General features: G+C 43.4%; 1 protein-coding gene across 6 annotated transcripts in view; it reads left to right on the top strand.

Annotated features, from left to right (window-relative positions):
- The window catches only part of UBQLN1 (ubiquilin 1), a 1,666,336-nt gene that overhangs the window by 1,079,274 nt on the left and 563,928 nt on the right, over window positions 1-23,134 (top strand). For 5 of the 6 annotated variants that reach the window (XM_044083698.1, XM_044083697.1, XM_044083695.1 and 2 more), the window contains exon 7: window positions 16,462-16,604. In XM_044083698.1, coding sequence (XP_043939633.1) covers window positions 16,462-16,604 — 143 coding nt within the window. The remainder of the gene's footprint in view (window positions 1-16,461; window positions 16,605-23,134) is intronic. The other variant, XM_044083696.1, reaches the window with a different exon arrangement.

The raw sequence follows: 23,134 nt of genomic DNA, 5'->3' as shown, positions 1-23,134 counted from the left end.
GTGCTCAGAAGTCATGCTTGGCTTAAGGAGCAAGGTTTGCCTGATCATGTTAAAGCTAAATTGTTGGATGCTCCCTTAAATCAGGACCGCCTGTTTGGCAACAAGGCTGAGGAAGTTCTTAAAAAGATGGAAGATAAAGCTTAATCTATGCAAACTGTTAAAGGTGTCTTAAAAGTTCAGCCTCCTAGATTTAGTAGGCATTGGCCCTCTAAAAAATTGGTCCTTTCCAGCCCCTTCCAGGTCTTCTCAAGCCAAACCCAGATGCAGCAGAAACCCCAGGTTTCAGTCCCAAGGGACACACAAAGCTAGGCAGTGGGGGGGTTTCCACACCCAAACTTGGGAGTAGTAACTCCCCCCATGGAAAACTGTCTCAATGTCTTGCTTTTAAAACTTCCAAGCACTTCCCAACTGAATGCTCCTTTAGGCGGAAAGATTGATCTGCAGGCCAGAAACTGGGAACTCGTTACCCAGGACAAATGGGTTTTAAAAATAGTGTCCCAAGGATACAGATTTCATTTCCACACATTACCAACACCAAGTGGGTGGCCAGATCTACCCTCAAATCGATGGGCAGAGGCTCAAAATCAAGTATTCTGTCTCTTAAACATGGGGGCTATTCATTTGGTACCAGAAGAGGAAAAGGGGCAAGGTTTCTATTCGAGACTTTCCTGGTGCTTAGAAAAGGCAGCGCATGGCGTCCTATACTGGACCTTTAGATTCTAAACACCTTTCTGGTGATTTCAAAATTCAAAATGCTGACTCTTCACCAGCTGCTTCCTTTGCTAGGCAAGGATGCATGTTTGGCAACACTAGACTTAAAAGAAGCATACCTGAACATCCCTGTCAAGGGAGTCTTGCAGAAGATACCTGCACTTCAAAGCAGGCTACATGCACTTTCAGTTCTCTGCACTGCCCTTTGGCTTATCTACTGCTCCCAGGGCATTCACAAAGTGCATAGCTCCAGTCACTGCATTTTGCAGGCAAAGAAATATTCAAATATACCCATACCTGGACGATGGTCTAATTCAGGCAGAAAGCAAGGACATTCTTTTGAATCATCTAGCTTTTTTTCAAAGGGTACTGACTTGTCTGGGGTTCACCATAAACAAAAAGAATACAACTTCCCAGATGGCTTTCCTCGCGCCAGAGAAACTGATTCATTTGACATCTTACTTCAAACAAGTGGCCACAAAAACCCAGATGTTCATCGTGTTTCACTGTTGCAGTCATTACAGTTGGGTTATCCTGCTGGCAGGCTACCCGCAGTCGGCCCGAGTTCCAAAGTCTAGGTCCGGCGTTGGTTGCTTTTGCCTCCTCCCTGACGTCAGTGCGCCAGGGGTATAAAAGATGCAGCCAATGCCATTTTCTTCTGTCTTTCTTGCTGCGCGGTGCCCGAAGCAAAAGCAGTTCGCAAGTGCTGGTCGGCCGACTCCTGAGATTTTCAAATTCGAATTTCAGATCCGAAGTCTTCATTAAAGCTAAGTACCCCGTTGGGGAAACTTTTTTCTTGCTCCAGACCGATGTCAGAAAAAGTTAATAATTGTATTTCTTGTGGGAAGCAAATACCTCATAAGGATTTTCATTCTTACTGTATTCCTTGCCTAGGCCCTGACCACGATGTTGCTAGTTGTCGGTTTTGTGCTAGATTTAACCAACGCACTATTAAGCATCAGTACGATTTTGCATTTCATTACTTTGGCAGAAGATTTGATTATATAATGCCGTCAGAACAGCTGACTACCGGAGTTTATAAAAAGCACAAAGAAAAAGAAAAGGACAGGCATCCGAGGTCCAAAACCGATGACAAGGCTTCCTTTAGGCCTGTCGCCGGTTCTCGGTGAGGAGCGTTCGCAGCCCCTGACACCCGCTACCTCAGTGCCACAGGCCGCTTCCGACTCCCACATGGAGCCGACTAGGCTACTGGAAACTCAAGGTATTGGACACTCTGAAACTATTCCCTCAGATGTGTCTGGAGCTGCTGAGCAGGCATTAGCTTCTGAGGATGTTTTCAGGCCTACACAATTGTATGTAAAACCAACTTCAGCTTCAAAGGCAAAGACTAAAGCAGCTCTAAAGACAAAGAAACAAGTACAGCATTCTCCTGGTCAGGCCTCCATGCCTAAAAAGACAGATGCTTAAAATGACCGAAGACCTAATTACTTTGATCAGGGGTTCCCATCCCCCTCCTGATAAGAGGCCTAGGCAAGAGATAGAATATGAATCTTCAGATCAGGTTTCCATTTCCTCTGATTCCTCTTCTGAACAGGAATATTCCCTTCCTCCCTATGAGGATTCTGATGCTGAAGAATATATCCCTTCAGCCTCTCCTCCTGAGGATTATTCTTTTGGTGAGACCCTGCATACTATGAGGGAGCATTTCCACTGGGAGAGCCAAGATTACTCAGAATCCAAGAAAAGGCTCAGAGACTTCCTTTTATTACCTCAGCACAGGCCCCTTGCTATTCCTCCTGTTTTAGACATTGTAGAGGATGTATTTTCAGAGTCCAGTCTGTCTCCTGACTCTTTACCACCAGCTCCTGTTAAACCAGACAGATACTGCAGGGTTCCTGACTCACATAAATTTCTTTATAAAAACCCTGCTGCCGACCCAGAAACCATTTCTCAGGGTCCCAAGGGGGTCAAGGCTTCCACTGCAAAAACCCTATCCCCTCTGATAGGGATTCAAGGGCCCTGGACAGATGGGGGAAAAGATTTATATTTCTGCTACCTTGGCTGTAAGAGCTTTAAATTGTCAGTTTCATATGCTTAAATAACAGCAATATATTGTGTCACTGCTTAAACAGAAAATGTTGGCAAATTCAGAATGTGCAGAAAACAAAGAAATGCAGGATTTAGTGCATGCAGCTGAACAAGTGGGAAAGCATACTTTGCAATGTGGTTTTGATTCTCTAGAGGCCTCCTGCAGGGCCGCAGTTACAGGTTCTGTCATTAGGAGGCATGCTTGGTTAAAAGAACAAAATCTGCCCGATCATGTTAAAGCAAAACTATTAGATGCTCCATTACAGCATGATACCTTGTTTGGTGTTAAAGCAGAAGAGGTGTTGAAGAAAATGGAGGACAAAGCTAAATCTATGCAAACAGTGAAGGATTTCTTACAGGTACAGCCTCCCAGATTTAGCAGGAACTGGCCTACAAAGAATTGGTCCTTTCCAGTGTCAGGCAGGCCACAAAGAGGCAGATACAGACGCCCCAGAGGCAGATCACAGCCCCAAGGCTCACACAGGCCTAAACAATGGGGTGCTTCTACCTCCAAACGTGGAGAGGAAAAATCACAGCCATACAGGAACCAGTCTCAATGACTTCCCCCTGCCAGCACCAAGCACTTATCTTCTGGCAGCTCCTTTGGGGGGAAAACTAGCACTTTTTTCACAAAATTGGCACATGATCACCCAGGACAAATGGGTCTTAAATATCGTATCTCAAGGCTACAGGTTCCACTTTCACACCCTGCCAAGGCCAAACGGTATGCCAGACCTGCCACGCAATCAATGGGCAGAGGCACAAAAACAAGTTTCATCCCTCATGGACATGAGAGCCATTCAGCAAGTACCACAGCAAGAGCAGGGACCAGGATTTTACTCAAGGCTATTCTTGGTACCCAGAAAGGACAAAGCCTGGAGACCAATACTGGACCTGTCTATCCTAAACACAATCCTGGATATTCCAAAATTCAAAATGTTAACTCTGCAGCAGCTTCTGCCCATGCTGGACAAGAAGGCTTGGCTTGTGACTTTAGACCTAAAAGAGGCATACCTGCATGTCCCAATCAGACAATCATGCAGAAGATACCTCAGATTTATAGCTGGCTCAATGCACTACCAATTCTCTGCACTGCCCTTTGGCTTATCTACTGCGCCCAGGGTCTTCACAAAATGCCTGGCACCAGTAATTGCATTTTGCAGACAGAGGAATACAAATATATCCTTACTTGGATGACTGCCTTATTCAAGCAGAGAACAAGGACATTCTACTACAGCATCTGGCGTTTGTAAAAAGATTACTAACAGGTCTAGGGTACACAGTAAACGAAAAGAAATCAAAACTCGTACCCTCTCAAGAGATAATTTTCCTGTGTGCAAGCTTAAATACAACTGCCCAGATGGCTTATCTCACGCCAGACAAATACAGACAACTGAATACTTATTTCAAAATGTTGGCAACAAAGACCCAGTTATCTGCAAGAAAAATTCTGCAGGCTTTGGGCTTCATGGCATCCTGCATACTACTAATTCCATATGCAAGACTGCATATGAGGAGGAAACTTCAATGGTATCTAAAAAGTGTTTGGACTCAGCATTGCCACAGCCTGGAAACAATAATTACCCTCATTCCCTACCTGCAACAGGAGTTTCGATGGTGGGCACAAGCCTGTCGCCTCAACACGGGACAGCCATTCACCTTACCCACGGCCAGGCAGACATTGACAACAGATGCATCAGATTATGCCTGGGGGGCCCATATGGCAGGAAGATGTATACGGGGCACATGGTCCGCAAGTCAAATGCATCTACATATCAATCAAAAAGAGATGCTAGCTGTTCAGAATGCCCTGACAGCCTTCAAGGATCTACTTCATCCAGGACAACAACTGATAAAGATGGACAATACTACAGTCGTGGTACATAAACAAGCAGGGGAGTACGCATTCCTACCCCCTCTGCAGACTAGCCATGAACTTGTGAGACACAACACTAACTTGCCAAGTACATCTGCAAGCACAATTCCTGCCAAGAAGGATAAATACTCTGGCAGACGAACTAAGCAGAAACCTAATGGATCCCCACGAGTGGAAATTGGATCCACAAGTCTTCAGCATGATAACAAGGAACTGGGGATGCCAGGACATAGACCTATTTGCCTCCCCTCACAACTGCCAGCTACAGAGATTCTGCACAAGGACTTATCACAAGCAAACATGGAAAGTAGGTGCTGTATCTTTCAGCTGGAAAACCCTAACAGTATATGCCTTTCCTCCTCTGCCTCTCCTCCCCAAGGTACTCCTCAAGGTCAGACAAGAGAATCCAAAAATGATACTGATTGCCTCAGACTGGCCCCGCCAGCACTGGTACCCAATCCTAAAGAGCTTGTCTCAATGCCCCAACTTGGACATTACCTCAGATTTCTCACTTATTGACCCAACAAGACAGTATGATACTGCACAGCCAACTCAGGACCTTAAACCTGGCAGCATGGCGAATAATGTAGCCATTCAAGACACACCTCTGTCTAAAGCAGTGATGGATGTTGTTTTGGAGGCCAGGAGGCCTAGTGCCAGAAAATCTTATGCAGAAAAATTGGAGAGATTCTGTGCTTGGAACCAGGCACAAGGTATTGACACGACTTTTCCAAATATTCCTCAGATTTTGCAATACTTAACTGAGATGCTGGATAAAGGCCTTTCCTTTTCATCAATTAATATTCATGCCTCTGCCATTTCAGCTCATTACAGTACAGAACCACCTATTTTTTCTCATCCATTACTAAGGCAGTACCTCAGAGGGGCCAAAAACATAAGACCTCTAAGGAGAGCATCAATACCTGCATATGGGACCTCAACTATGTCTTGGAAAAACTCGCACTGCCTCCATTTGAGCCAGCCTCTGCAGCTGATATAAAATTCTTATCCTGGAAAACAGCTCTGTTCCTAGCAATTACCTCCGCTAGACGAGTCTCAGAGTTACGGGCACTCATGGCTGTGGAAACTTTCATCATTTTCCATCCTGATAGGGTTTCTCTAAGGACAAACCCTACATTAATGCCTAAGGTAGTGTCCAGTGTGGCCCTTAACCAAACAATTCATTTGCCTACCTTTTACCCAAATTCACAGAATAAGGGTGAGAGACTTCTGCATTCTTTGGACATTCACAGGCAGCTACGCTTCTACTTGGACAGAACCAAAGCTTTCAGAAAGACTGAACAACTTCTAGTGGCATATGCTGCAGGGTCACAAGGAAAGCCTATCTCGAAACAGACTATTTCAAAGTGGGTAGGCCACTGCATTCGTTTCTGCTATTCACAGCATGGCAAATCAGTGCCTAAGGGCATCAGGCCACATTCAACCAGAGCAGCAGCCACTTCAGCAGCCTTCCTCAGAGGAGTACCAACCACAAACATCTTAGAGGCTGCAACTTGGAGTTCAGTGCATACTTTTACAAAGCACTATCACTTACTTCTGTACTCTAAATCCAGGGCAGGCTTTGCCACTGCAGTTCTGTAGGGCCTGATAGCCTCTCCTAATCCTGTTTAGCACCAGCCCAAAACCTTAGCTTTGGGATTCAACCCAATTGTAATGACTGCAACAGTGAAACACGAACATAGTGCAGTTGTGTGCCTACCACAAATGTAGATGTTCGAGTGTATTCACTGTTGCAGTCTAGGTTACCCTCCCACCATCCCCCTTTTCCTTGCTGGGAATTATCTGTACTTATCTATTCTATGCAACCTATGTGGTGTATTTGCTTGTAGATGAAGGAAAAGTTGATTTTTGTGTATGCATGCTTATTGGCATAATTTAGTCTACCATTTTAGGGGCACCTGACATCTGTGGCAAGAAAAACTGAAGAAAATGGCGTCGGCTGCATTTTTTATACCCCTGGCGCACTGACGTTGGGGAGGAGGTGACAGCAACCGACGCCAGACCTAGACTTGGAACTCGGGCCGACTGCGGGTAGCCTGCCAGCAGGATAACCCAATTGTAATGACTGCAACAGTGAATACACTCAAACATCTACATTTATGGTAGGTACACAACTGTACTTTATCTGCAAGGCAAATAATGCAAGCCTTTGGGGTTCATGGCCTCTTGCATGCTTCTAATTCCATATACAAGGCTGCATATATGGAAACCACAATGGTATCTCAAAAGCGTAAGGTGCCAACATTCACAGGATCTAGAAGCAAGGATTCCTGTCATACCTTGCCTACGCTTAGAGTTCCTTTGGTGGGCAGAGGTCTGCCACCAAAACAGGGGCTACCATTCACATTGCCCCCTGCCGCCCAAATCTGTGGAACTCTGCTTTGAGCTACCAAGTGACTCTACAAGCTCAATTCCTGCCAGGAAAACTAAATATACTGGCAGACGGACTAAGCAGAAACCTCATGGACCCACACAAGTGGAAACTGGAACCAAGAATTTTCAACATGTTGACAAGCAAATGAGGGAACCCAGATGTAGACCTGTTTGCCTCCCCCCAGAACCATCAACTGGACAAATTTTGCACAAGGATTCCCCACAAGCTAGCATGGAAAGTGGATGCTCTATCCTTCAGTTGGAAAAACCTATCAGTTTATGCCTTTTCTCCTCTGCCTCTGCTCTCCAAGGTACTACTAAAGATCAAACAGGACAAGCCAAGGACGATTTTAATTCCACCAGACTGGCCTCGCCAACACTGGTACCCACTCTTGCGTAGTGTGTCACGATTGGCTACATGGCACCTGCCTCAGACTCCTTCCCTGTTGTCTCAGCAGGAGAACCAGATTCTGCACCCTCAGCTGCAAACCCTGAACCTAGCAGCCTGGCTAATTACCTAATCTCTCCTTTACCATCCCTCAGTAAGTCAGTGATGGATATCATTTTAGAGGCAAGGAGGCCTACTACTAGAAAATCTTATGCTGAAAAATGGAAAAGATTCTGTGCCTAGAACCTATCTCAAGGAATGAGCGCAGCAGTGTGCAATATACTTTAGATTCTTGACTGAGATGCTTCATAAGGGCTTGTCTTTTTCCTCCATCAAAATTCATGCCTCAGCCATTTCAGCTCATTATAGCACACAGCCTCCCCTCTTCTCTCACCCGCTGCTCAAGCAGTTCCTCAGGGGGACCAAACATTTAAGGCCACCCAGGAGAGCTCCAACTCAAGCCTGGGATCTTAACTTCTTCTTTGAGAAACTCATTCTTCCTCATTTCGAGCCAGCTGCTACTGCAGATTTAAAAATTATTTCCTGGAAAACAGCTTTCCTTTTAGCAATCACTTCTGCAAGAAGGGTATCTGAATTACAGGCCGTTATGGCAGTGGAACCTTTCATCATCTTTCATGTGGACATGGTGTCCCTCAGAACCAGTCCCTCCTTCATGCCCAAGGTGGTATGCAGTGTGGCTCTACAGTCCATTCATTTGCCTACCTTCTTTCCTAATCCAGAGAACAAAGGGGAACGGATACTGCACTCATTCTACTTGGACAGGACTAAACCTCAAAGGAAATCTGAACAACTGCTAGTGGCATTTGCTGCAGGGACAGAGGGGAAAGCTATTTCAAAACAAACCATTTCAAAATGGATAGGCCACTGCATTCATTTCTGCTATAAGCACCATGAAAAACCTATCCCACAGGGCATCAGACCCCATTCAACCAGGACTGCATCTACCTCTACAACCTTTCTTAGGGGCGTCCCTACTAGGGACATCCTAGAAGCTGCTATCTGGAGTTCTGTACATACTTTCACCAAGCATTATCATTTGACAATTGTCTCTAGATGCAGAGCTGGTTTTGCCACTGCAGTCTTGCAGAGCCTTATAGCTGGTCCTAATTCTGTTTAAATTCCTTCTCCCAACCTTAGCTTTGGGAATCTACCCAAATGCAATGACTGCAACAGTGAAACACGAAGAACATAGTACAGTTGTGTACGCTTACCATAAATATAGATGTTCGAGTGTTTATTCACTGTTGCAGTCCTGGATGTTCATCATGCATACAGCTGCAGTCATAACAGATGGGTTCTCCTGCCGTCGGGCGGGTCCTCGTCGGCCAAATTCCAAAGTCTAGGTCCGGCGTCGGTTGTCATCACTTCTTCCCTGATGTCAGTGCGACAGGGGTATAAAAGAACCAGCTGACGCCATTTTCTTCAGTCTTTCTTGCCGCGCGGTGCCCGAAGCAGAAGCAGTTCGCAAGTGCCGGTCGGCCAGCTCCTGAAATTACGAAAATTTTGCAACCGAAGTCTTCTTGAAAGCTAAGTATACTTTTCTTGCCTCAGACCGATGTCAGACAAAGTTAATAATTGTATTTCATGTGGGAAGCAAATACCGCATAAGGATTTCCATTCCCTCTGTATTCCTTGTTTAGGCCCAGACCACGACGTCTCGGTCTGTCGCTTTTGTGCTAGATTCAACAAACGCACCATTAAGCGTCGGGCGGAGTTCGCCCAGCATTATTTTGGCAAAAAATGTAACTATATTATGTCGTCGGATACTCCAACTCCAGTTTTGTCTAAAAAGCGCAAAGATAAGGACTGACACACTAGGTCCGCGGCCTCTACCGACACCATGCCAAAGCCGTCTACACGTGGTCCGGTTCTCAGCGAGGCGCCTACGCAGCCCCTGACTACCGACGACACTTCATTGGCGATGTCTCCTGTGCCCGAGGTCGCAGGCTCCTCGGCCCACACCCCGACTACAGATACCGAAGCCACTCTTGGCGGTGAATCTCAAAATGTGGACAGGTCTACCTCCTCTCAAGGTGTCTTCAGACCTTCCTCTTCTTTTTCCATCAAGGCTTTCACTAAGTCTAAAGCAGCCATGCATTCTAAGAGACAAGCTACACAGGGCCCATCTCCAGGCCCCATGCCTAAAAAACAGATGCTTAAAATGTCTCAGGATTTAATTACTCTTATCAGGGGTTCTCAACCCCCCCCCCCGGACAAAACGCCCAGAGTGGAGGAAGAATCCCCCTCCTCTGATCAGGGCTCCATTATATCAGAGCACTCTGATGAACAGGAACATTCTTACACCCCTTTTGAAGACTCTGATGCAGAGGAGTCCATTCCCTCTGTATCCCCCCCCCAGAGGGTTACTCATTTGGGGAAACTTTGCATACCTTAAGGGAACACTTCCACTCGGAAGGCGAAGATTATTCAGATTCCAAGAAAAGGCTTGGGGAATTTCTCTTGCTACCTCAGCACAGGCCTCTGGCTATACCTCCTGTCTTGGACATACTAGATGATGTGTACTCGGAGGCCTGCCTTAACCCGGATTCTCTGCCTCCAGCCCCAGTCAAGCCTGACAGGTACTACAGGGTTCCTGACTCTCACCATTTCTATACAAAAGCCATGCTGCTGACCGAGAAACTATCCCACAGGGCCCCAAGGGAATTAAGGCCTCCACTGCTAAAAATCCATTACCTTCCGAGAGAGATTCCAGATCCTTAGAAAGGTGGGGGGAAAAAGGTATATACCTCGGCCACCTTAGCCATGAGGGCATTAAACTGTCAGTTCCATATGCTAAAGTACCAACAGTTTTTGTTATCACAATTGAGAAGTAAAATGTCACAACCTGAACAACCAGACTTGAAGGAGTTGCAGGATTTGATGCATAGTGCAGAACAAGTGGGTAAACATACCTTACAATGTGGTTTTGATGCTCTAGAGGCCTCATGTAGAGCTGCTGTTACAGGATCAGTCATACGTAGACATGCCTGGCTCAAGGAACAAACCTTACCAGATCACGTCAAAGCTAAATTACTAGATGCCCCTCTACAAAAGAATGTATTATTTGGTGCTAATGCTGAGGAGGTATTAAGGAAAATGGAGGAAAAGGCTAAATAAATGCAAACAGTGAAAGATTTTCTACAGGTACAACCCCCACGTTTCAGTAGAAATTAGCCTTCCAAAAATTGGTCCTTTCCAGCCACGGACAGACCCCAAAGAGGTAGATACAGGTGCCCGAGGGGCAGAGGGCAATCCCAAGGATCGTTTAGAGGCAGACAATGGCAAGCTGCTACACAAAGAGGTGGTGAGGATAACTCGCAACCATTCAGAAAGCAAGCCCAATGACTTTCCCCTTTGCATGCCAAGCAAGACTCAAATGGCAGCACCTTTAGGTGGAAAACTGGCATTATTTTCAAAAAATTGGCATATTGTCACAAAAGGCAAATGGATCCTGGACATTATAAACAGAGGCTACAGATTCCATTTTCACACTCTTCCAAAAATGAGAGGCATGCCAAACCTGCCACACAATCAAAGGGCAGAGGCACAAAGACAAATTTCAGATCTCATAGACATGAAAGCTATTCAAGAGGTACCTACGCACGAACAAGGTCAAGGTTTTTATTCCAGACTATTCCTGGTACCAAGGAAGGGAAAAGATCGGAGACCTATTTTGGACCTGTCCATCCTAAACACATTTCTACTCGTACCAAAATTCAAGATGCTCACTCTACAGCAGCTTCTTCCCATGCTGGGCAAGGAGTCTTGGCTGGTAACATTGGACCTCAAGGAGGCATACCTGCATGTCCCAATCAGACAAAATTGCGGAAGATACCTCAGATTTCTTGCAGGTTCAACCCATTATCAATTCTCTGTATTGCCCTTTGGCTTATCTACTGCGCCCAGAGTATTCACGAAATGCCTGGCATCAGTAATTGCCTACTGCAGACTTCAAGGGATACAAATATACCCCTATTTGAACGACTGCCTGATCCAAGCGGACAGCAAGCACATTCTTCTGAAACATCTGGCTTATGTAATAATGTTGTTGAATTCTCTGGGATACACAGTCAACAAAAAGAAATCAAGGCTAATACCCTCTCGGAAAATAATTTTCCTGGGTGCCAACTTGGACACAAACACCCAGATGGCCTACCTCACGCCAGAGAAGCAGGGGCAACTAACTCAATACTTCAGAACACTAGCAAATTGCACCAGGCTGACTGCAAGGAAAATCCTACAGGCTCTGGGATTCATGGCATCTTGCATCTTACTAATCCCATGTACAAAGCTGCATATCAGGAAACTTCAATGGTACCTGAAAAACCTATGGTCTCAACACAGCCACAGTTTGGAAACAATAATACCACTAATTCCATGTCTTCAAAAGGAATTTCTGTGGTGGGCTCAAGCATGCCAAACAAACACAAGTCTCCCATTCAGCAAGCCTCAAGCAAATCAAGTCATCACAACAGACGCCTCGGACTACGCCTGGGGGGCGCACATGACAGATCGGTGCATTCAGGGCAAATGGTCCCAAAAAGGAAAGCACCTTCACATCAATCAAAAGGAAGTGCTAGCAGTAATAAATGCTATTATAGCTTTCAAAGACCTTCTGCAACCAGGTCAACTATTGATAAGGGCGGACAACTCTACAGTAATGTGGTACATAAACAAACAGGGAGGAACCCATTCATACCCCCTATGCAGACTGGCCATGTCACTTTGGAACATGGCCCTGGACTTACAAATTGAACTACAAGCACAGTACTTGCCAGGCAAGGAAAACACGCTGGCAGACAACCTAAGCAGAAATATGACAGATCCACACGAATGGAAGTTGCATCCTCAAGTTTTTACAGAGATAATTCAAGCATGGGGAAGGCCAGACATAGATCTCATTGCCTCCCACAAAAGTCACCAATTGACAAAATTCTGCTCAAGGATTTTTCATCCAAAGGCCTGGAAAGTGGACGCTCTCTCTTTCAGTTGGACATCAATGACAGTTTATGCCTTCCCACCTCTTCCCCTGCTGCCCAAAGTTCTATTAAAAACCAGAGCAGACAGGCCAAAGATGATTCTCATTGCTCCAGACTGGCCAAGACAACACTGGTACCCACTCCTGAGGAGCCTGACGCATTCCCCACCATGGACCCTGCCTCTGATGCCTCCTCTTCTGACTCAGCACAGCTTCAAAACTCTTCACAGTCAGCTAAAAACACTCAATCTAGCCACATGGAAGATTCCTTAGCATCACAACAGACCCTACTCTCCAAGGAGGTGCAGGATGTCATTTTGGAGGCCAGAAGGCCGTCTACTAGAAAAGCTTACTGGGCAAAATGGAAACGGTTTTGTGTCTGGAATGAGAAAAAGGGCCAGGATCCTGGAAAACTGAATTTACCTCAAATATTACAGTATCTAGCTGAGCTGCTAAGCAGTGGACTTTCATTCTCCTCCATCAAAATCCATGCCTCAGCCATTTCTGCAGAATACAACACTGATCCACCCTTATTCTCTCACCCCCTCTTAAGACAGTTCCTCAGAGGGGCTAAGAATCTAAAACCCCCAAGGAAACAACCAATATCTGCTTGGGATCTCAATTTCATTCTAGAAAAGCTGACCTTGCCTCCTTTTGAGCCAGCTGCCTCATCAGATTTGCAATATTTGTCCTGGAAAACAGCTTTCCTTCTGGCTATTACCTCAGCTCGTAGGGTATCGGAACTACAAGCTCTCATGGCTGTGCAGCCTTTTATCATCTTCCATCAGGACAGAGTTTCCTTACGAACCAACCCGTCCTTTATGCCAAAAGTGGTATCCAGGGTAGCTTTGAATCAGGCTATACAATTTACCTACCTTTTATCCTAATCCTCAAAACAAAGGGGAGAGATTACTACATTCCTTGGACATCCACAGACAACTGCGTTATTATTTGGACAGAACAAAGCCTTTCAGAAAATCAGAACAGCTCTTTGTGTCCTATGCTAAAGGAGCTCAAGGAAAGCCAATTTCCAAACAGACAATCTCAAAATGGATAGCCCACTGCATATGCTTTTGCTATTCTTTTCATGGCAAAACTGTACCTACAGGCATCAGATCTCACTCCACAAGGGCCACGGCTACCTCTGCAGCTTTTCTCAGAGGAGTTCCTACCAAAGATATTTTGGAAGCAGCCACTTGGAGTTCTGTGCATACCTTCTCCAAGCACTACCACCTTCCACTATACTCCAAATCTAGAGCGGGCTTTGCCACTGCAGTCTTGCAGGGCATTCTGGCTCCTCCTAGTTCCACCTAGTGCCTACCACCCCTTTCTTAGCTTTGGGATTCTACCCATCTGTTATGACTGCAGCTGTATGCACGATGAACATAGTACAGTTTTGTACCTACCATAAATGTAGATGTTCGAGTGCTAATACAGCTGCAGTCCAGGTTTCCCTCCCTCCTTCCCCTCTTGGGACAGGCCTATTGGCTAACATCTCCTCATGCAATGTTCGAGTGCTAATACAGCTGCAGTCCAGGTTTCCCTCCCTCCTTCCCCTCTTGGGACAGGCCTATTGGCTAACATCTCCTCATGCAACCTGATTGGGGTATTCATTCTTGATTTATTTGCTTGCACTACTGTATTTTTATTATATGGCATTGCTTTATTACACAAATTTATGTATTGCCTTCCTTCTGGGGGCATCTGACATCTGGGGCAAGAAAAACTGAAGAAAATGGCGTTGGCTGGTTCTTTTATACCCCTGTCGCACTGACGTCAGGGAAGAAGTGACGACAACCGACGCCAGACCTAGACTTATAATTCGGCCGACCGAGGACCCGCCTGACGGCAGGAGAACCCATCTGTTATGACAGCAGCTGTATTGGCACTCGAACATCTACATTTATGGTAGGTACAAAACTGTACTTTACCCTCCGTCCAGCCCCCTTTCTTCTTTTGGCTATACCTCTACTCTCACTTACTTTGCTCTAAAAGCTTTTTGGTGTATTTGCTTTTTTGTTGGAGGTATATCCTTGTATTTATAGATTTAATTGCTTCCCATTAGGGGGGCACCTGACATCTGGGGCAAGAAAAACTGGTTTAATGGCGTCTGCTGCATGTTTTATACCCCTGATGAACCTGACGTCATGGAAGAAGGGACAGCAACTGACACAGGACCCAAGACTTTGTTAATCAGGCCGACTGAAGGCTAATGCAAGCAGATAACCCAAATGTAATGACTGCAACAGTGAATACACTCGAACATCTACATTTATAGTAAGTGTACACAACTGTACTTTACTCTCCCTCCAGCCCCATGACTTTTCTTTACTTCTACCACCTTTTTTGTTTGGCATATCTTATATCATGTGTATTTGCTTTTTGCTGTTGGTGTTCCATACCATGTAATTGCTTCCTATTTTGGGGGCACCTGACATCTGTGGCAAGAAAAAGTGATGTAATGGCGTCAGTTGCATGTTTTGTGCCCCTGACGACCTGACATCATGGAAGAAGCGACAGCATCTGAAACAGAAATCCCAAGACTTTTATTCAGGCCTACTGAGGGCTACCTGCAGGCAGGTAACCCAAATGTTATGACTGCAACAGTGGATACACTCGAACATCTACATTTATGGTAAGTGTACACAACTGTACTTTTCTCCTCCTTGGTATCTCAATTTTCTGTTGGAGAAACTTACCCTGGCCCCATTTGATCCAGTAAGTTCCTCTTCCCTACAGCATTGCACATGGAAAACGGTTCTGCTGGTGGCCATTACCTCCACCAGAAGGGTCTCTGAGTTGCAAGCTCTGATTTCCAATTCCGCCTTCACAGTCTTCCACAGTGACAGGGTATCTTTGCATGCCATTCCCTCCTTTATGCTCAAGGTGGTTAATGAGTTATCCCTCAATCAGTCTATCAACCTTCCCACATTTTTTCCTTTTCCCCAGTCTCCCAGTGAGAGGATTCTACACACATTGGATGTACACAGGCAACTTGGAGTCTGTCTAGACAAAACTAAACCTATCCATAAATCTGAGCGTCTGTTTATTTCCTACCATCCAAGGGCCCTGGGGCAGCCAGTTTCCAAGCAAACTATCTCTTCCTGGATTTCTAAAGTGGTTTCCTTCTGTTCAGCCATTTCTTCTCCTGTAAGGGCACATTCTACTAGAGCAGTGTCTTCCTCTGAGGCCTTCTTTAAAGGCTTGGACACTTGTTCTATCCTTGGGGCAGCTACATAGTCCTCTTTTCATACTTTCACTAAACATTACAAACTAGATGTCATCTACAGGTCCAGGGCGGGGTTTGCCAGAGCTATCCTGCATGGCTTTGCAGAAAAAGCTTCTAGTCCACCACCCTTTCTTCCCCAAGCATGAGCTTTGGCATTCTCCCTAATATGATGAATACTGCAGCATATGAACAGCAGGACATAGAATATTTGTGTAAAATTTTACCATAACCATAGATGTCCTTCTCTTCTGTATGCTGCAGTATTACGTACCCACCCTGCCTTCCCCCGATGCTTGCCTGGTCCCCTGGTGACATGTTTTCTTACCTAGGCTCAGGCTGATGCTTGGTGGCATTCAATTCTGAGGTTGGTATGTGCTGACGTCCACTTTATACCCAACATCTCTTTATAGCCAATGTTCACGAGATAATGTGTGGCATCACACTTACCTTACAGTAGCATTTAGGCTTTTGTATACTGGCTGGACGTACGGGTCAGCCAGAGGCAAACTCCTCTAATGTGATGAATACTCCACCATATAGAAGAGAAGGACATCTATACTTATGGTAAGATTTTACACAACTGTTCTTTCTGTTTAAAAGAGAGATGAACAGGCTGCATCACATCATTCTTTTGTTCCCCTGCAAGTGCCCAAGAATCTTTTAAACTCTTTAGCACCTGCATCATAGTGAGGGCTTCATCCCTGTATGCCCCAAAGCTGGCCTGATCTGAGTAAACCTTTGAAACTTGTTAGCTTTGAATGCATAATTTTAATTCATAGATAATCACGTACTGACACTATTTTTTCATTTGGAAGCAGGCATGTTCAACACCCCTGGAATGCAAAGCTTACTGCAACAACTCTCTGACAATCCACAGCTAATGCAAAACATACTATCAGCGCCATATATGAGGAGCATGATGCAGTCACTGGGTCAGAACCCTGATCTTGCAGCTCAGGTACTTAGAGAAAGGTTGTTTGTTACTCTTTTTTGCATGTTGTTTTACTGGGAAATGTTTCAGTTGTTTTACTGGGAAATGTTTCAGATGTTTTGTACATATAGAGCAGGCAAACGTCTGCCTGTTTTTTTTTTTTTTAATACCAAGTCCAAAAAGTCAAAACTGTTGCACGGAGAAGCAGGACTCTTGAAAAGCAATGTCCATGTATACTCAAAAGGCTGCCTGTAATGGCACACCACCAACTGTTCTTTAAATTCAAAAGTCAGTTACAAAAAGTCACAACTTGCTATTCAGCACTGTTAGGAACTTCCAATTGCATCAGTTAACTTCACCGAACAATAACTTGTAGACATTCAAATGCACTAATCCAAGCGTTCAGCGAAGTTTAAAGGAAAAGAAAAGTTTATTTAACATCCGGCTAGCTTTCAACAAGGTCTTCTTCAGGCGTTATACAATTTTCAAAAACTTTCACATACATTTATAGAGGATGTGACATAAACAATCTGATGTCATATCCTGTGCAATTTAAAAACAGTTAAAAATGAAAACATTCACCTAACCATTTAAACACTGTGACATTTAAACACATAGCACTCTTGGTAGGAATAGCAAATATAGCTACTGTTTATAAAAGCATCAAAACTTTTTTGCATCCCTAAAACTATTACAAATAAAATATGTTAGAACTTTAAAATTATAAAACATTCTACTAACCATTTAAAGGCTATTGAGTTAAAATACCTGACTTTTAGATGGACTTTTTGTAACTGACTTTTGAATTTAAAGAACAGTTGGTGGTGTGCCATTACAGGCAGCCTTTTTGAGTATACATGGACATTGCTTTTCAAGAGTCCTGCTTCTCCGTGCAACAGTTTTGACTTTTTGGACTTGGTATTATTTATTTTCTTGTGTGCACGGAGCTTGTTGTGAGTGCTATCTTGTCTTTACATTGTGTTTTTTTTTTTTTTGTTTTAAATCTCTGTACTAGTTAAATTTAAAGTACATTGATATTAAGGAGTTTAAGAATTTAACACTCACGTTCAGATCTAATAACTCATTTTGTGTTGCTTTTCTTTGCAAAATTTAGTTAGTTGATGTTAATAAATGAGCTATACGAGTTGCTATATTCATTTGAAGTAAAGATTACACCAGCTGACGTTCTATAAGTTTTAAGATAATATGGATTATAGAGAATTACTTTTTCATAAGATATGTTGCATTCTGATGATTGGTCAATTTAATTTTTGGTGTAGAGTCTCAGATCTCAATATAAACTAAATGATTTTTGTATATACATATTCCAAAGCAGTTATCTGTATTTTAGATAATGTATAGTAGAAAATGTTGCTTTAATTTCTATGAAACTGTTTCATTTCTGCTCTTCCAGATGTTATTTTATTGTATCTGTAGCAATAAGCAAGTTTGCAGTGATTTGCATGTTTTGACAGCCAGGGCTTCAAAAGTACTCAAACCAGTTGTGGAAAGTAAGGGTCCTAGTACACTTTTGGATATGGCTTTGTGTTTGGAAGTTATTACATGTCACACACATTCTTCTCTTACTGCTAGCTGTCCAGTTTGGAATTTGTTTCATTTGTGATTTTTTTTTTTTTTTAAGTGCTTTTTCCCTTTGTATATTTTGACTATCAAGCCTTCCTTCTGTAGGTCTCAAGCCTATTCATTCTCAGAAGCAGGGGACCTGCCTGCACCCGAGCAAGAGACAACCAGAGAGAGCTGTCACCCAGACATCTCTGGAGAAGTTTTTGACCCTGTTGATGCTCACTCTTTCTGCGTCTGTTGCGACAGGGCATCATTTTTGAAAGACCTGTATTAAGTTATCACTTGAGACAGAAATTTACACACAGTATACATTGCATATGTTCTCTTTCTTTACAATGATTGATTCCATTCTCATTTACACATCTGACAACATGTTACACCTCAAAATAAATACTCAGGATGCTTTAACAGCCACTGAAACATGGCTTTGTAACTCACAACTCATGCTCAGCCCGAAAAAGACCATACTACTGCTTCCCCCCCAATCCATCTGTCATGAAAAAAAAACAAATTTTAAACTTCTCTCTTTGATAATACAGTGATCACAGTCACTTCTTATAGCAAATTATCAGGGTGATAGTGGATGATGATCTTAAATTTGACCTGCATATACAAAACTGCATAAGAAAAACCATAGCTGGCGTTAGGCACCCACGTAACCCATGGCCACGGTGAGCCCCTGATTATCTCCCTGCACAAGAGCCCCCATGTAGCAGCTGTGGGTTTCTCCCTCTCCGTTCGTTCCAGGGCACATCATGGACATCTGCATGACTGCGTGGAGTCATTGCGCAATCGCAAACTTTTTTCCGGGGTTTTTTTTTTTTTTTTTAAACTTGTCTGTAAGCTGCTCTCAATCAGGTCCACTTCAGTAATGCAAGGGACCTGATTGGGCAGGATAAAAGTTACTAGCAATGTATGACAACCAGAGTGCATTTTGTTACTATATTATTGCATTTGTTACTAGCTGTATACAGTAAATCTGCACAGATGTATTTGTCAAAATTAAAATGTTCAAGTGCAGTGTTGTATTAGCATATAATATGAAAACTTACATTTTTGCCATTTCCTTTCAGCATTTTAATTTAGTTGCAGTTAACTGCTGCGATTGCTTTCTTCTCTCGTGACAGTCAGCATGTTTCCATCCCAGGGCTTTTACCATTTAAAAAAACAAGCTTAGTCTCCTTGTCTTCATTGTAGAGACAGTTAGATTCATGCAGTTTCTGATGAGACGTTTTTGTACTGTACTTTCTGCAAGGAACATTAAAGATTTAATAGTAGTTTCTTAGCAGCATAGGCAGGCAACTGCTTAAATGTCATCTTATACTATTTTGTCTGTATGGCATTTAATTAATAAAAAGTAATCTTGCTGTCATGTTACAGACTGTAATAATCATTCCAATACGATATTGAGCAGAAGGAATTACTTAGAACGGCAGTAAATACTTATAGCACTAACCAGTAAACACGACTAGAAGGAATACTTTGCTTAAAGACAACAAGTGTATTTAAGACAGAGTAGAACATTCTCCCTGAGTGATTTTGTTCTGAGAATCAACATTTTTAACAGCTATTCAAACAATTCCTTATGGATAACTGTCAGTTTTTTCATTAAAGAAAAAGCTGCTCTAGTACATTTCATTTTATTTTCATCTGTTAATATGGTATTTTCAGAAAACTTTTAAGATGTTTCATCTGCATAGAATTATATCGTATGTTAAAAAAACAATGATACATATATAGATATATATATATATATATATATATATATATATATATATACACACACACACACACACACACACACACATACACACAAAACTAGGCAAATCATAAAGTATTTCCAGTTAACCTAAAGCGTATATGTATATATATATTTTATATATATATATATATATATATATATATATATACATACATACATATATACATACATACACATATATACATACACACACATACACACACACACACACACACACACACACACACACACACACACACACACACACACACACACACACGTATATGCTCCACACACACACACACACACACACACACATGTATATGTACAGTGTATGCTCTTCCAGTAAATTGTGACTCTTCTCAGGAGCTGTGGCTTAGGACACCATTCAGAAATTCACAAAAAAACAACTAAAGATGCTTATAATGAACCACACAAGCTGTGATGGAATGTGGCTGGCCATGTGTGTGGTTCTGGTTCAGATATTTTGGTACATCTCAGGGGGTGCCATCCAGTATAATTTCAGAAAAAAACATTATGCAGGATCACTGCTGCTGCTGTGCTTCACCTTGTACAGTAGTAACATTCATGCATGGTGATCTCCAAGTCCAGGATGTCAGTGCTCTGCATGCTACAAGAAGAAGGGCATCTACAGGACAATGTTGATGGCATCAAAGAAGATATTGGGATGTGTATCAGAGTGGTAGTGCTGCCTTCGTCTTGTGTGGGCCTCTCTTCGTCTTGCAGTAGGTTTGCCGTGGTCTTGTGTCTCTGTCCTGTTTTGGTGGGTCCCTCTGTCCTGTGTATCGGAGTCTGTGTGGATATTCAGTCTTGCTGTAGTGCTGTCTTTATCGTGTGTGTGTGTGTGTGTGTGTGTGTGTGTGTGTGTGTGTGTGTGTGTGTGTGTGTGTGTGTGTGTCTGTCCTGTTTGCAAGAGTCTGTGTAGCTGTCTGTCTTGTGTCTCTCTCTTCACTTTTTCTGTAATGCTGTCTATATCTTGTCTGAGTGTCTGTTCTGTGTGCGGGAGTCTTTGTGGGTGTTAATGTTCAATCTTGCTGTCTGTCTTGTGTGAAAGTCTGTGCAGCTGTCTGTCTTGTATGAAGGAGTCTGTGTGGGTGTTTGTGTTGAGCCCGCTGTATTGCTGTCTTTGTCTTGTGTGTCTGTGCTGTGTATGGGAGTCAGTGTGGGTGTGTTTGTGTACCTCTTTGGGACAGGCTACCTTGATGTGGTACAGAGGCTTGTCGTAATGTAACAACATTGCTACTAAATGCCAGTCAGTCATAGCTCTCAACCTCTTGGCACAAAAGTTCTGGACAAAGCCAAAAATAATGAGGGAGCACCAGAAATCGGGACAGATTTGAAATACTGCTCTTATAAACTTGAAAAGATGCTAGAATAAAAGGTCTTGTGTTACCATGCATTTTCTGAAGGGTATAAAGTATGAAACTGAAATGCTTGTCATTATTTATTGAAATTAACCCTTACTGATTTGCCACTAAAATCCAGAAAACTATAAATTTTGAGGAATAGACCAAAAATGAGTCAAATCTGGACATTCTGTGAAAATCTGGGCAGTTGAGGAGTTATGCAGTCAGTGTGCGTGCACCTGTGAGTTATGCTGTGGTCAGGGGCTTGTCATAATGTAACATTGATGCTAAATACCGGTCAGTGTGTGTGAGGACCTCTGAGTGTCTGCCTTTACTGTGGTATAGGGGATTGTTATAATGTAACATTGGTACTAAATGCCAGTCAGTGTGTGTACCTTGGCACTTCAGTTCTTAACTACAGGGTTACTATATTCAGTTCATTATCATTAACTGCTGTTGGATGAGCTTGACAGGAAAGTGGTGATGACAATGTAGTTACACTTTATATTCTCCTGCATGGGGCCCCCAGAATGATAGCACCAGACCTGAGAAAAGCTCATCAAAACTAGGGATGCTTTACAGAGCCAAAAAATGTTATTACAAACGCAACTAAAACTACACTTCTCACTACTTGTCTCCTCCTCTCTCCTTATGGTGCTGCCATTCTTACTATCCTCCAGGCTTCACAAAAAGTAAAACTTGAACAGTGCTATAACAAAGTTGCTTAATTTGCAGCAAGTACCCCCTTCAGAACCCACTGCTGTATAGCACTAAAAAGCCTAAATTGGTTAGAACTGCCTCAGCAACTAATATTTACACAGCTTCTTACCACCAATAAAATTGTCCAGCATCCATCTGCCTGTCTAGCACTAAAAATATTGTACACAACAATGTTCCCAGTCATTCATTGTTGTCCAGTGGACAAAAACTCCTGTCTACAAACCTAACATATCTGCTGGGCCTTGTCTATACTCTTACATGGTTGCAAAGGCCTGAAACTCCTTACCTGTATCCATCAGGACAATACCCTCCCTCCCCATTTCTCAAAACCACTCTGAAAGACTTGATAGCTAAACTCTAGCTCTGCTCTTTCTTGAAACTAGAATACATTATATCGCTAAATGTGAGCAAGTACCCATTCATTCCTTATACCTCCTTACTCTCCCTTTTTCACTTCCTTCCTTCTGTCAAATTGTCTTTCTTGACTTTCTCACTAAATGTACTATAAACCTGATGTTCTTCGTGTTTCACTGTTGCAGTCATTACATTTGGGTTATCTGCCTGCAGGTAGCCCTCAGCTGGCCTGAGTACCAGAGTCTTGGATTCCTGCGTCGGATGCTGTCTCTTCTTCCATGACGTCAGGTCGTCAGGGGTATAAAACATGCAGCCGATGCCGTTACATCAGTCTTTCTTGCCGTGCGGTGCCCGAAGCAGAAGCAAGTGCTGGTTGGTCGACTCCTGAAATTTTCGTTTTCGAGTTCAGAACCGAAGTCTTCGAAAAAAGCTAAGTACCCCTTTGGGGATCCTTTTTCTTGCTCTTAACCGATCTCAGTAAAAGTTAACAATTGTCTTGCCTGTGGAAAGCAAATATCTCATAAAGATTTTCATTCGTACTCCATTCCTTGCTTAGGCCCAGACCACAACGGCCCTCGCTGTCAGTTTTGTGCCTTATTCAACCCCCAAACTATTCATAGTCTGTCTATTTTCACAGCAAATTATTTTGGTACTCTGTTTAACTATCCAGAAATGGCACTTTCACAGCCCCTGATACCTGCTACTTTTGAGTCGCAGGCCTCTACCGAGACCCATTTGGATGCCACAAGATTCGCAAAGTGTTGAACTCGTGGATGTCTCTCCCTTAGATG

The sequence above is a fragment of the Protopterus annectens genome, chromosome 9.part0, assembly GCF_019279795.1.
Source record: "Protopterus annectens isolate FY-2018-M chromosome 9.part0, PAN1.0, whole genome shotgun sequence".
NCBI lineage: Eukaryota > Metazoa > Chordata > Ceratodontiformes > Protopteridae > Protopterus > Protopterus annectens.
This window is presented reverse-complemented; position numbering and strand designations above follow the sequence as displayed.